Here is a 13,431-nt window from a genome sequence, read left to right on the forward strand (position 1 = left end):
GGCATCTGGGACCCCCCCCAAAATGGACCCAGGCCTCTGGGACCCCCTCACGAGGGACCCAAGTGTCTGGGATCCCTTTACCACCCACCCCAACAGACCCAGGTCTCCGGGACCCCCCCCCCCCAAAAAGGACCCAGGCCCCTGGGACCCCCTCATGAGGGACCCAGGCATCTGGGACCCCCCCCAAAATGGACCCAGGCCTCTGGGACCCCCTCACGAGGGACCCAAGTGTCTGGGATCCCTTTACCACCCACCCCAACAGACCCAGGTCTCCGGGACCCCCCCCCCCCCAAAAAGGACCCAGGCCCCTGGGACCCCCTCATGAGGGACCCAGGCATCTGGGACCCCCCCAAAATGGACCCAGGCATCTGGGAATCCCCCCTCAGTAGGGACCCAGGCCTCTGGGACCCCCTCACGAGGGACCCAAGTGTCTGGGGATCCCTTTACCACCCACCCTAATGGACCTAGGTGTCTGGGACCCCCCCAGAATGGACCCAGGCATCTGGGACCCCCCCCAAAAAAGGGACCTAGGCGTCTGGTCCCCCAGAAGGGACCCAGGTGTCTGGGGATCCCTTTACCACCAACCCCAATGGACCCAGGCGTCTGGGACACCCCCAGAAGGGACCCAGGCATCTGGGACCCCTTCAGAAGGGACTCAGGTGTCTGGGACCCCCCCCCAAAAAGGGACCCAGGTGTCTGGGGATCCCTTTACCACCCACCCCAACGGACCTAGGCATCTGGGACCCCCTTATGATGGACCCAAGCGTCTGTGGAGATCCACTCCCCCGCCAACCCACCATCGGAGCAGGGGAAGGATCTCCTGTCACCTCCCCGGACTCCATTTCCCATCGTGCCTCACAAAATGGCGCCGCCCCACAAAATGGCGCCGGGACGGGGCAGTGCGCATGCGCGGGGAAAAACCAACTTCCCGCCGCACCGCCGTTGGCGCCGCGCATGCGCAGTGCGCTGTTTCGCCGCCCGTCGGGGTGGGTTGTACCATTCTGAGGGGAGCGCTGGGGGGGGGACGGGACGGACGCGGCCACTCTGAGGGGAGCCCGCGGGGGGGGCGTCTCGCACGCCTGGGGCCGCTGGCTGGTGAGTGAGGATGGGGCCTGGACACTGGGGTCCCCTCTGAGGTTTGGGGGGTGTCCCAGACCTGTTTTTTTTGGCTGGTGGGGTCGGGGATTGAAGGGGACAAGTGGGTCCCGAACGCCTGGGTTCTCTCCGGGAGACGTGACTGAGGGGACAAGGGGGGGGGACCGGACAGCTGAGACCTGTGGGAGGGGGGGACGGACTGAGGGGAAAAGGGGGGCCCGGACTCTCGGGTCTCCTTTTGGGGGAGGGTGGGAAAGGGGTTTTGGACTCCTGAGGCGGTTTTGGAGGGAGACACTGAGGGAAAATGGGAGTCTGGGACGCCTGGGTCCCCTCTGGGGGGGTGTTGGGGGGCGTCTCGGATGCCTGGGTCCCTTGTGGGGGGGGGGTTATGGGGGTCCCTGACAGCTGTGTGGGTCCTTGAGGGGGTGTGTGGGGCCAGGACCCCTGGGTCCCTTGGTGGGGGGGGTTATGGGGATCCCTGACAGAGATGGGGGTCCCTGAATGGGTGTGTGGGACCTGGACGCCTGGGTCCCTTGGTGGGGGGGGGGGTATGGGGGTCCCTGACAGCTGTGTGGGTCCTTGAGGGGGTGTGTGGGGCCAGGACCCCTGGGTCCCTTGGTGGGGGGGGTTATGGGGGTCCCTGACAGCTGTGCGGGTCCTTGAGGGGGTGTGTGGGGCCAGGACCCCTGGGTCCCTTGGTGGGGGGGGTTATGGGGGTCCCTGACAGAGGTGGGGTCCCTGAGGGGGTGTGTGGGGCCAGGACCCCTGGGTCCCTTGGTGGGGGGGGGTTATGGGGGTCCCTGACAGCTGTGTGGGTCCTTGAGGGGGTGTGTGGGGCCAGGACCCCTGGGTCCCTTGGTGGGGGGGGGTTATGGGGGTCCCTGACAGCTGTGTGGGTCCTTGAGGGGGTGTGTGGGGCCAGGACCCCGGGTCCCTTGGTGGGGGGGGGTTATGGGGGTCCCTGACAGCTGTGTGGGTCCTTGAGGGGGTGTGTGGGGCCAGGACCCCTGGGTCCCTTGGTGGGGGGGGTTATGGGGGTCCCTGACAGAGATGGGGGTCCCTGAATGGGTGTGTGGGACCTGGACGCCTGGGTCCCTTGGTGGGGGGGGGGTATGGGGGTCCTTGACAGAGGTGGGGGTCCCTGAGGGGGTGTGTGGGGCCAGGACCCCTGGGTCCCTTGGTGGGGGGGGGTTATGGGGGTCCCTGACAGCTGTGTGGGTCCTTGAGGGGGTGTGTGGGGCCAGGACCCCTGGGTCCCTTGGTGGGGGGGGTTATGGGGGTCCCTGACAGAGATGGGGGTCCCTGAATGGGTGTGTGGGACCTGGACCCCTGGGTCCCTTGGTGGGGGGGGGGTATGGGGGTCCTTGACAGAGGTGGGGGTCCCTGAGGGGGTGTGTGGGGCCAGGACCCCTGGGTCCCTTGGTGGGGGGGGGTTATGGGGGTCCCTGACAGCTGTGTGGGTCCTTGAGGGGGTGTGTGGGGCCAGGACCCCTGGGTCCCTTGGTGGGGGGGGGTTATGGGTGTCCCTGACAGCTGTGTGGGTCCCTGAGGGGGTGTGTGGGACCTGGACGCCTGGATCCTTTGAGGGGTGGTTGTGTGGGTCCCTGGGGGGTGTCGGTGTCCCTGGCGGGGGGGCTGTGGGGGTCCCTGTCTCCCCCTCACCTACCCAACCCTCCCAGTGGCCATACCTGGGAGGGGGAACCCAGGCATCCAGACCCCCTGCCCACCCCCTGACACCCCCCCTTCTCCCCAGGAGATGCTGCGGCGGGTTTTGGGGGGCCGGCGAGGGGGGGCTCTGCCCCCCCGTCCCCCTGCCCGGGCCGCCGCCGACCAGACCCCGCCTGACCTGGCCCGGGAGCGCTCCAAAGCCGTCACCTCCTTCTACCACCAGCCTGCCATCGATGTCGCCGCCGAGAAGGTGGGACCCCGGCGTTTTGGTGGGGTGGGGGGCAAGGGTGGGGTACCCCGGTGTCCAGGGGGAACCCCAGCATCCAGGTAACGTCACACCCCTGTCCCCCCTAACAGCCTTCGGTGCGTTTGACCCCCACCACCATGTTGTACTCGGGGCGCTCGCAGGACGGCAGCCACATACTGGTGAGTGGGGGGGACCCCGGCGTCTCGGGGTGGGGGGACCCAGGCGTCTGGGGAGACGCAGGCATCCCGGTGAGGGGGTTGGGGGGGGACCCAGGTGGCTTTGGGGGACCCAGGTGGCTTTGGGGGGTCCGGGCGGGAGGGGACTGAGGTGTCCAGGGGACCCAGGCATCTGGGGGAGGACACCCAGGCATCCGGGTGGGTGGGTCTGAGGGAACGCAGGGAGACCCAGGGGTCCAGAAGGGTTTGGGGACCCAGGTTGGTTTGGGGACCCCAGCACCCAGCCCCCTCCCAGGGGAACCCTGGCACCCAGCTGCCCCTCTTCCCCCCCCCCCGCCGCAGAAGAGTGCCCGCTACCTCCAGCAAGAGCTGCCGGTGCGCATCGCCCACCGCATCAAGGGCTTCCGCAGCCTCCCCTTCATCATCGGCTGCAACCCCACCATCCTCCACGTGGTGCGTCCTCGGGGGGGGACACCCGGGTGTCCTGGGAGGACCCCGGTGTCCGGGAGGGGACCCTGACATCTGGGGGGGACCCAGGTGTCCGGGGAGGGGACGCACGCATCCGGACGCTGATGCTGTGTGTCCCCCCCCTCCCCAGCACGAGCTGTACATCCGTGCCTTCCAGAAGCTCAGCGAGTTCCCGCCTGTGAGTGTCACCCCGTGTCCCCGCGTCACCCCGACCCCGCGTCACCCCAACCCGTGTCACCCGTGTCGCCGCGTCACCCTCACCCCACGTCACCCGTGTCCCTGCGTCACCCTGTCCTCATGTCTTCCCCTGAGGCTGACCTCGCCGTTACCCGAAAAGTCACCTCTCCTCGTTTGCGGGCAACGGGGCGCTGCGACCGCTCCCCGCCGCCACCCGTCACCCTTGTCACCCCCTCCCGGCGTCCCCCCCCGTGTCCCCAGATCCAGGCGCAGGGTGACGAGGCGCGCTACTGCGCGCTGTTGCGGCAGCTGCTGGAGGACCACAAGGACGTGGTGACGCTCTTGGCCGAGGGGTTGCGCGAATGTCGACGACACATCCAGGTACTGGACGCCACGGTTCTTTCCCGGACGCCTGGGTCCTTTTTTGGGGGGCAAGGGGGAGTGGTGGGGAGACTCCCCCTGGATTTTTGGGTCCCCCCCCCTCGGATGCCTGGGTCTTTCAGGACGAGCGGCTGCTGCGACCCTTCCTGGACAAGACGCTGACGTCGCGGCTGGGGATGCGGATGTTGGCTGCCCACCACCTGGCCCTGCACGAGGACAAGGTGGGCCGGCGCCTTTACGGGGTGGGTGGGACACCCGTAGCCCCCATAGGTGCCCCCCCCTCACCCCTTTCTGCCGCCCACCCTGTAGCCCGACTTCGTGGGCATCATCTGCACCCGCCTCTCCCCCAAAAAGCTCATCGAGAAGTGGGTCGACTTCGCCCGGTGAGGCGCCTGTGGGGCTATAAGGGGGCTTGGGGCTATAGGGGGCTGGGAGGGGGTCCCTATGGGGCCATGCGGTTTCCCCCCCAGAGGCTATAGGGGCTTCTACGGGTATTTTGGGGGGCTGTAAGCTTTTCTCTGGGGGTTCTGTGGGGGTCCCTACAGAGCTAGAAAGGCGCTGTGGGGCTACAGAGATCCCTACCAGGGTCTTTGTGGGCTATAGGGGCTGATATAAGGGCTCCTATGGGGTTGCAGGGGCTCTGTGGGGGTTCCTATGGGGTCCCTAAGGGGTTGTAGGGGGGGTCCTGTGGGGTTTTTGTAGGGTCTGCGTAGAGCTCTAGGATTTCCTATGAGAGTTTCTATATCCCGTGGGGTCTACGTGTGCCTATAGAAATTCTTATGAGAGTCTTTATGGGGCTATAGGGGCCCTTGGGGGGTTCTTACGGGGTTGTAGGGAATCCTGGGGGGTTTCTCTGAGGGCTCGTACGGGTTAGAGGGGGGGTCAGCGGGTGACGGGGTGGGGGCGGGGAGCGTTGTCCGGGTGACGCGGGGTCCACAGGCGGCTGTGCGAGCACCAGTACGGGAACGCGCCGCGGGTGCGCATCAACGGGCACGTGGCGGCGCGGTTCCCCTTTATCCCCCTGCCCCTCGACTACGTCCTGCCTGAGCTGCTCAAGAACGCCATGAGGTATGGGGGCTATAGGGGACGGAGGAGTATGGGGGGGAGCGTATAGAACCCAAAGAGGGGGGATGTGGGCCTTTATAAGGGAGATACGGGGTTTTTTGGGGGGGTGAGGCGGGGTATGGGGCCTTAGAGGGGGGCGTGTAGGCTGTTACAGAGGTCTGGGGGGGGTGTATCGAGGCTTACAGCGAGGGTATGGGGTCTGTAGATTATGTAGGGGGTCCTGGGGGGGATATGGGGGTGGTGTGGTGCTTTTAGGGGAGTTACGGGGTTTTGGAGGGAGGATAACTGAGGTTACTGGGCGCTGTAGGGGGTGTATAGGGTCTTAACGGGGGTATACGGGGCTTATACAGGGTGTTTGGGGGTACGAGGGGGGGTATGTGGGGCTCTAGGGGGGGTGTATGGGCCCGTAGGGGTCTATAGGGGACCGTCTGGGGCGGCGCAGGGCGACGATGGAGTCCCACCTCGACACCCCCTACAACGTCCCCGACATCGTGGTGACCATCGCCAACAACGACATTGACCTCGTCATCCGGTACGGGGTTGGGGGTTCCCAGGGTTGGCAGCTGGGGGGGTGCGGTGTCACCACAGATGTCCCCAGGGTGTTCTTAGCTACTGGGAAGTCCCCGTGGTGTCCCCATGGTGTCCCCAGGGTGGTCTTCGCTCCCTGAAGGTCCCCAGGCTGTCCCCGTAGATGGTCTCTGTGGTATCCCCATGTCCTCATGGGGAGGTTTTCCGTGGCGTCTTCACATCCCCGCGGCTGATCTTCGTGGTGGCCCCACGAGGGGGTTCTCCGTGGCGTCCCCACATCCGCGGATGTCCCCAAGATGTTCCCATCTATCGGGGGTGGTTCTCCATGGCGTCCCCATGCCCACATCCATCCCCGAGACGTTCCTCTCTACCGGGGGGTCCTCCGCTCCCTCCCCTCTGGTGCCCGCCCCCCCCAACTTCAGGGGGTCCCTTGAGGGGTGTCCCCCATGTCCCGTGTCCCCCCCACCAGCATCTCTGACCGAGGCGGTGGCATCCCCCACGATCTCCTGGACAAGGTGACCGAGTATCACTTCAGCACGGCCGAGGCCAGCGCCCAGGACCCTCGTTTGGGTGGTCCCTTCCGCAACCTCCTGGACCTCAGCAACAGCGGCCAAGCCGGCCCCATGCACGGGTACGTCACGATGGAGGGACACCAAAGGGGTTCCCTCCCCCCAAATCTCAAGGACACCACCCCACCCAGTGACCCACGGTTGTGTCCCCCCCCAGGTTTGGATTCGGATTGCCCACCTCGCGGGCCTACGCCGAGTATTTGGGGGGCTCGCTCTGCCTGCAGTCGCTGCAGGGGGTGGGCACCGACGTCTACCTGCGCCTCCGCCACATCGACGGCAAGGGGGAGAGCTTCCGAATCTAGGGTGGGGGGCGGCCTGGACGCCTGGGTTCCCGCTGCCCCACCACCCCAGACGCCTGGGTCCCAGAGACCCCCCGCGTTGGACGTTCATCGTCGTGGAGGTCAAAGTCCTCCTGGAGAACCTCCCCGTGTTGGACGTTGATCATCGTGGAGGTCAAAGTCCTCCTGGAGAACCCCGCTGTGTTGGACGTTCATCGTCATGGAGGTCAAAGTGCTCCTGGAGAACCCCCCCATGTTGGACGTTCATCATTGCGGAGGTCAAAGCGCTCCTGGAGAACCCCTCCACGTTGGACGTTGATCATCGTGGAGGTCAAAGCGCTCCTGGAGAACCCCCCCGTGTTGGACATTCATCGTCGTGGAGGTCAAAGCGCTCCTGGAGAACCCCCCTGCGTTGGACATTCATCATTGCGGAGGTCAAAGCGCTCCTGGAGAACCTCCCCATGTTGGACGTTGATCATTGTGGAGATCAAAGTGCTCCTGGAGAAGCCCCTCGTGTTGGATGTTGATCATCATGGAGGTCAAAGTCCTCCTGGAGAACCTCCCCGTGTTGGATGTTGATCATCGTGGAGGTCAAAGTCCTCCTGGAGAACCTCCCCGTGTTGGACGTTGATCATCGTGGGGGTCAAAGTGCTCCTGGAGAACCCCCCCGACTTGGATGTTGATCATCACGGAGGTCAAGGTGGACCTGGAGAAACCCCCCATGTTGGATGTTGATCATCATGGAGGTCAAAGTGGACCTGGAGACCACCCCCTGACACATTGGACGTTCATCGTCACGGAGTCAGGATGCTCTGGGAGAACCTCCGCCACGTTGGATGTTCATCGTCACGGAGTCAGGGTGCTCCAGGAGAACCTCATCACGTCGGACGTTCATCGTCATGGAGTCAGGATGCTCCGGGAGAACCTCCGCCACGTTGGATGTTCATTGTCATGGAGTCAGGGTGCTCCAGGAGAACCTCGCCACGTCGGACGTTCATCGTCATGGAGTCAGGGTGCTCCAGGAGAACCTCGCCACGTCGGACGTTCATCGTCACGGTCTACAAGGTGCTCCGGGAGAACCTCGCCACGTCGGACGTTCATTGTCATGGAGGTCAGGATGCTCCGGGAGAACCTCGCCACGTTGGACGTTCATCGTCACGGAGTCAGGATGCTCCGGGAGAACCTCCGCCACGTTGGATGTTCATCGTCATGGAGTCAGGATGCTCCGGGAGAACCTCCGCCACGTTGGATGTTCATCGTCATGGAGTCAGGGTGCTCCAGGAGAACCTCCGCCACGTTGGACGTTCATTGTCATGGAGTCGGGATGCTCCGGGAGAACCTCCGCCACGTTGGATGTTCATCGTCATGGAGTCAGGGTGCTCCAGGAGAACCTCACCACGTTGGACGTTCATCGTCATGGAGTCGGGATGCTCCGGGAGAACCTCCGCCACGTTGGATGTTCATCGTCATGGAGTCAGGGTGCTCCGGGAGAACCTCCGCCACGTTGGATGTTCATCGTCATGGAGTCAGGGTGCTCCAGGAGAACCTCGCCACGCCGGACGTTCATTGTCACGGACTTCAAGGTGCTCCAGGAGAACCTCGCCACGTCGGACATTCATCGTCATGGAGTCAGGGTGCTCCAGGAGAACCTCACCACGTCGGACGTTCGTCGTCACGGACTTCAAGGTGCTCTGGGAGAACCCCACCACGTTGGACATTCCTCGTCACGGAAATCAAGGTGCTCTGGGAGAACCTCCGCCACGTTGGACGTTCATCGTCACGGAGGTCAGGGTGCTCCTGGACACTGGGGTCCCTTGCTTGGACATTGGGGTGCCCACCCCACCCACTGGGGACATTGGGGTTCCTGACCTCTCCCCACCCTGTTTGGCTTCGTTAGGCACCCCCCCCCGCCTCGTTACCGGAGCGGGGCGCCACCCTCATTAAAGCTGCAGCTGGTGCCGAGGGGAGAAGGTTTATTGGGGACGCAGGTGTCCAGGGCAGGGCAAGGGGGACAACGAGGAGGAGGAGGAGGAGGGGGGAGGAAGGCTGAGAGGGTGTTGTGGTGCCCGGAAGCCCCATTTAGCCCATTTCTTGCCCCAAATCCATCTTCATCATCGTCTTCCTCCTCCTCATCTTCCCTTTCAAGGCGTCCGTCATCTTCCTCAGGGTGTCCGTCTTCATCACCATCCTCCTCCTCAGCGTCTCCTTCTTCCTCAGCCTCCCCATCTACCTCCTCACCGTCACCTTCCTCCTTCTCAGGGTCTCCGTCCTCCTCCTGCTCATTATCACCTTCTTCCTCAGCATCTCCATCTTCTTCCTCAGCATCTCCATACTCCTCCGTAGTGTCTCCACCTTCATCACCATCCTTCTGGTGGTCTTCATCCTCCTCAAGGTCTCCATCTCTGTTGCCATCCTTCTCCTCAGAGCCTCTGCCATCTTGTTCCTCAGGGTCTCCCATCTTCTTCCTCTTCACCTTCCTCCTTCTTGGGGGTCTCCGTCTTCCCCCCTCACCTACTCACCATCACCTCCTTCCTCTTCCTCAGGGCTTCCATCCTTCTCACCATCACCTCTTTCCTCTTCCTCAGGGCTTCCATCCTTCTCACCATCACCTTCTTCCTCAGGGTCTCCATCCTCGTGGACTCCATCTACCTCCTCACCATCACCTTCCTCCTCTTTGGGGCCTCCATCTTCCTCCTCACCGCCCTCCTCCTTGGGGGGTCTCCATCTTCCCCCCTCCCCTATTCAGTGTCACCTCCTTCCTCTTCCTCAGGGCCTCCATCCTCCTCACCATCACCTTCTTCCTCAGGGTCTCCATCTTCCTCCTCACCGTCACCTTCCTTCTCCTCGGGGCCTCCATCTTCACCACCCTCCTCCTCCTCAGAGTCTCCATCTTCCTCCTCATCACCCTCCTCCTCCTCGGAGTCTCCATCTTCCTCCTCACCACCTCCATCACCTTATTACTCAGGGTCTCCATCCTCGTGGTCTCCATCTACCTCCTCACCGTCACCTTCCTCCTCCTCGGGGCCTCCATCTTCACCACCCTCCTCCTCCTCGGAGTCTCCATCTTCCTCCTCACCACCCTCCTCCTCCTCGGAGTCTCCATCTTCCTCCTCACCACCCTCCTCCTCCTCGGAGTCTCCATCTTCCTCCTCACCGCCCTCCTCCTCCTCGGAGTCTCCATCTTCCTCACCACCAACCTCCTCCTCCTCGGAGTCTCCATCTTCCTCCTCACCACCCTCCTCCTCCTCGGAGTCTCCATCTTCCTCCTCACCACCCTCCTCCTCCTCGGAGTCTCCATCTTCCTCCTCACCACCCTCCTCCTCCTCGGAGTCTCCATCTTCCTCACCACCACCCTCCTCCTCCTCGGAGTCTCCATCTTCCTCACCACCACCCTCCTCCTCCTCGGAGTCTCCATCTTCCTCACCACCACCCTCCTCCTCCTCGGAGTCTCCATCTTCCTCACCACCACCCTCCTCCTCCTCAGGGTCTCCATCTTCCTCACCACCACCCTCCTCCTCCTCAGGGTCTCCATCTTCCTCACCACCAACCTCCTCCTCCTCAGGGTCTCCATCTTCCCCCCCTCACCTACTCAGCGTCACCTCCTTCCTCTTCCTCACCATCACCACCTTCCTCCTCACCACCTCCATCACCTTCTTCCTCAGGGTCTCCATCCTCGTGGTCTCCATCTACCTCCTCACCGTCACCTTCCTCCTCCTCGGGGCCTCCATCTTCACCACCCTCCTCCTCCTCGGAGTCTCCATCTTCCTCACCGCCCTCCTCCTCCTCAGGGTCTCCATCTTCCTCCTCACCGCCCTCCTCCTCCTTGGGGTCTCCATCTTCCTCCTCACCACCCTCCTCCTCCCGGCGTTCTCCACCTTCCCGCTCAGGCGACGGGTGACAACAGGGACAGTCGGAGCGGTGGGACGGCTCGGCGTCGCGCCGGGGGTTGTAGAAATCTATAGCGGGGGGACACGACACCCAAACCCCTATAGAGCCATCACCTATAGGGGCCACCACCCGTCGGCCGGCACGGCGACGCCGGCACCGCCGCGAGACTCACCGAGCGGCCCCGGCTCCTCCAGTCGTGCCAAGAGGCTCAAGAGGACGCGGCAGGTCTCCTCGCCGCGCGCCAACGCCAGCGCCCGTAGCCTCCGCGCCCAACCCCGGCCCCCCGGGGGTCCCAGCGCCGCCGTTTCCGTCGGTCCCAACGCTCCGGCTTCCCGTAATCCCGCCAGGATTTCCCGGCCCGGCGCTCGCCGCAGCCGGCGCTCCAGGTCCCGGCCCTGAGCCCGGACCTGCGCCACTGCCCACGACATGGCCGCCGGCCTGCGGTGAGGGGGAGAGGAGGAGGGGTGGGGATCGGGTCTATAGGGGATGGTGGGGGGGCCCCAGCCCTATAGGAGGTGGTGGGGGGTCCCTGTCCCCCAGTGCTCAACCCTATAGGAGATGACGGAGGGTCCCCAGCCCTGTAGGAGACAGTGGGGAGTCCCCAGCTCTATAGGGGATGGTGGGGGCTCCCTGTGCCCCAGTGCCCAGCCCTATAGGGGATGGTGGGGGGTAACCAGCCCTGTAGGGGATGATGGGGAGTCCCCAGCCCTATAGGGGATGGTGGGGGGTCCCTGTGCCCCAGTGCCCAGCCCTATAGGGGATGGTGGGGGGTAACCAGCCCTGTAGGGGATGATGGGGAGTCCCCAGCCCTATAGGGGATGGTGGGGGGTCCCTGTGCCCCAGTGCCCAGCCCTATAGGGGATGGTGGGGGGTAACCAGCCCTGTAGGGGATGATGGGGAGTCCCCAGCCCTATAGGGGATGGTGGGGGGTCCCTGTGCCCCAGTGCCCAGCCCTATAGGGGATGGTGGGGGGTAACCAGCCCTGTAGGGGATGATGGGGAGTCCCCAGCCCTATAGGGGATGGTGGGGGGGCCCCAGCCCTATAGGAGGTGGTGGGGGGTCCCTGTCCCCCAGTGCCCAACCCTATAGGAGATGACGGAGGGTCCCCAGCCCTGTAGGAGACAGTGGGGAGTCCCCAGCTCTATAGGGGATGGTGGGGGCTCCCTGTGCCCCAGTGCCCAGCCCTATAGGGGATGGTGGGGGGTAACCAGCCCTGTAGGGGATGATGGGGAGTCCCCAGCCCTATAGGGGATGGTGGGGGGTCCCTGTGCCCCAGTGCCCAGCCCTATAGGGGATGGTGGGGGGTAACCAGCCCTGTAGGGGATGATGGGGAGTCCCCAGCCCTATAGGGGATGGTGGGGGGTCCCTGTGCCCCAGTGCCCAGCCCTATAGGGGATGGTGGGGGGTAACCAGCCCTGTAGGGGATGATGGGGAGTCCCCAGCCCTATAGGGGATGGTGGGGGGGTCCCTGTCCCCCAGTGCCCAGCCCTACAGGAGACGGTGGGGGGTCCCCAGCCCTATAGGAGGTGGTGGGGGTCCCTGTCCCCCAGTGCCCAACCCTATAGGAGATGGTGGGGGGTCCCCAGCCCTGTAGGAGATGGTGGGGGGTCCCTGTCCCCCAGCGCCCAGCCCTATAGGGGATGGTGGGGGGTCCCTTTCCCCCAGTGCCCAGCGCTACAGGGGATGATGGGGAGTCCTTAGCCCTATAGGGGATGGTTGGGGGTCCCTATCCCCCAGTGCCCAGCCCTATAGGAGGTGGTGGGGGTCCCTGTCCCCCAGTGCCCAGCCCTATAGGGGACAATGTAGAGTCCCCAGCCCTATAGGAGATGGTGGGGGGTCGCTGTCCCCCGGTGCCCAGCACTATAGGGGATGGTGGAGAGTCCCCAGCCCTATAGGGGATGGTGGGGGGTCCCCAGCCCTATAGGGGATGGTGGGGGGTCCTTGTCCCCTAGTGCCCAGTGTTATAGGGGACGGTGGGGGGTCCCCAGCCCTGTAGGGGATGGTGGGGGGTCCCTGTCCCCCAGTGCCCAGCGCTACAGGGGACGACGGAGGGTGCACAGCCCTATAGGAGATGGTGGGGGGTCTGCAGCCCTATAGCAGACGACGGGGAGTCCCCAGCCCTATAGGAGATGATAGGGGGTCCCCACCCCCAGTGCCCAGCACTATAGGGGATGACAGTGAGGCCCCAGCCCTATAAGAGATGATGGGGGGGGTCCCCGTGCCCCAGTACCCAGCCCTGTAGGAGATGGTGGGGGGTCCCAGTGCCCACACCTATAGGGGATGATGGAGAGTCCCCACTGTATGGCTCAGCCCTATAGGAGATGCTGGCAACTCCCCATACATGGGTGCCCAGCCCTATAGGAGATGCGGGAGAGTCCCCAGCGTGGGGCTCAGCCCTCTAGGACATTATAGAGAACCCACAGGTTGGGCTCAGCCCTATAGAAGACACCCGACGCTCCCTATACGTGAGTGCCCAGCTCTATAGGGGATCCCCCCGTGGGCGCTCCTCAGTGCCTATACTGCCCCACAGACCTCCACACACCCCATAGGAAGCCGGGCCAGACCCTATAGCCCCCCCTGAGGCCATGCCAACCCTATAGGTGCCCACCCCGCCACCTCCCTACCTGTTCCCGGCCCCTATATGGCTCCTATGTGACCCTTATAGGGGCCCCCAGGTATTTTTAGCGCTGACCTTTGGGGCTGGCCAAGCCTGGCCGGCGTGACGTCAGAGCCAGCATAGGTGCCCACCCCCCGAGTCTGGGTGGGGAGGGGGTCCCTATAGGGTGGCAGGGTCCCCTACGGATTTGTATAGGCTCGGGGGTCTTTATGGGCGCCCTATAGGTGTCTATAGGATCCCGGGGGGGGGAGCAGAGCCCGGTGGGTGCCCCTGG

The 13,431-nt window shown here is 64.4% G+C and overlaps 2 protein-coding genes across 12 annotated transcripts; one reads left to right on the top strand and one right to left on the bottom strand.

The window, feature by feature from the left end:
- The first annotated feature begins 988 nt into the window (after nucleotides 1-988).
- BCKDK (branched chain keto acid dehydrogenase kinase) lies at nucleotides 989-8,614 on the top strand. Of its 8 annotated transcripts, none has more exons than XM_069774592.1 (14): nucleotides 989-1,095; nucleotides 2,849-3,013; nucleotides 3,121-3,189; nucleotides 3,529-3,639; nucleotides 3,785-3,832; nucleotides 4,093-4,212; nucleotides 4,335-4,433; nucleotides 4,522-4,595; nucleotides 5,152-5,280; nucleotides 5,720-5,809; nucleotides 6,275-6,436; nucleotides 6,532-7,763; nucleotides 8,024-8,338; nucleotides 8,391-8,614. In XM_069774592.1, exons 2-12 carry the CDS (start codon nucleotides 2,852-2,854, stop codon nucleotides 6,674-6,676), a joined length of 1,209 nt encoding a protein of 402 aa, XP_069630693.1. In that variant the 5' UTR covers nucleotides 989-1,095; nucleotides 2,849-2,851; the 3' UTR covers nucleotides 6,677-7,763; nucleotides 8,024-8,338; nucleotides 8,391-8,614. The 8 variants fall into 8 exon arrangements, with proteins under 8 accessions (XP_069630693.1, XP_069630692.1, XP_069630690.1 ...); XM_069774591.1 differs by having other exon boundaries at nucleotides 6,532-7,511; nucleotides 7,614-7,763; nucleotides 8,024-8,614; XM_069774589.1 differs by having other exon boundaries at nucleotides 6,532-6,746; nucleotides 6,798-7,763; nucleotides 8,024-8,614.
- LOC138683056 (filensin-like) lies at nucleotides 8,609-13,296 on the bottom strand. Of its 4 annotated transcripts, XR_011322843.1 has the most exons (5): nucleotides 13,165-13,294; nucleotides 10,713-10,978; nucleotides 10,201-10,608; nucleotides 9,558-9,888; nucleotides 8,609-9,180 (listed from the first exon to the last, which is right to left on the bottom strand). XR_011322843.1 is itself a non-coding variant. In XM_069774600.1 (4 exons), exons 2-3 carry the CDS (start codon nucleotides 10,966-10,968, stop codon nucleotides 10,238-10,240), a joined length of 627 nt encoding a protein of 208 aa, XP_069630701.1. In that variant the 5' UTR covers nucleotides 10,969-10,978; nucleotides 13,165-13,296; the 3' UTR covers nucleotides 8,609-9,163. The 4 variants fall into 4 exon arrangements, 3 of the variants coding, with proteins under 3 accessions (XP_069630701.1, XP_069630702.1, XP_069630703.1); XM_069774600.1 differs by lacking the exon at nucleotides 9,558-9,888 and having other exon boundaries at nucleotides 8,609-9,163; nucleotides 10,238-10,608; nucleotides 13,165-13,296; XM_069774601.1 differs by lacking the exon at nucleotides 8,609-9,180 and having other exon boundaries at nucleotides 9,852-9,966.
- Between the last annotated feature and the right edge of the window lie 135 nt (nucleotides 13,297-13,431).

The sequence above is a fragment of the Haliaeetus albicilla genome, chromosome 30 (genome assembly GCF_947461875.1).
Source record: "Haliaeetus albicilla chromosome 30, bHalAlb1.1, whole genome shotgun sequence".
Taxonomy (NCBI): Eukaryota; Metazoa; Chordata; class Aves; order Accipitriformes; family Accipitridae; genus Haliaeetus; species Haliaeetus albicilla.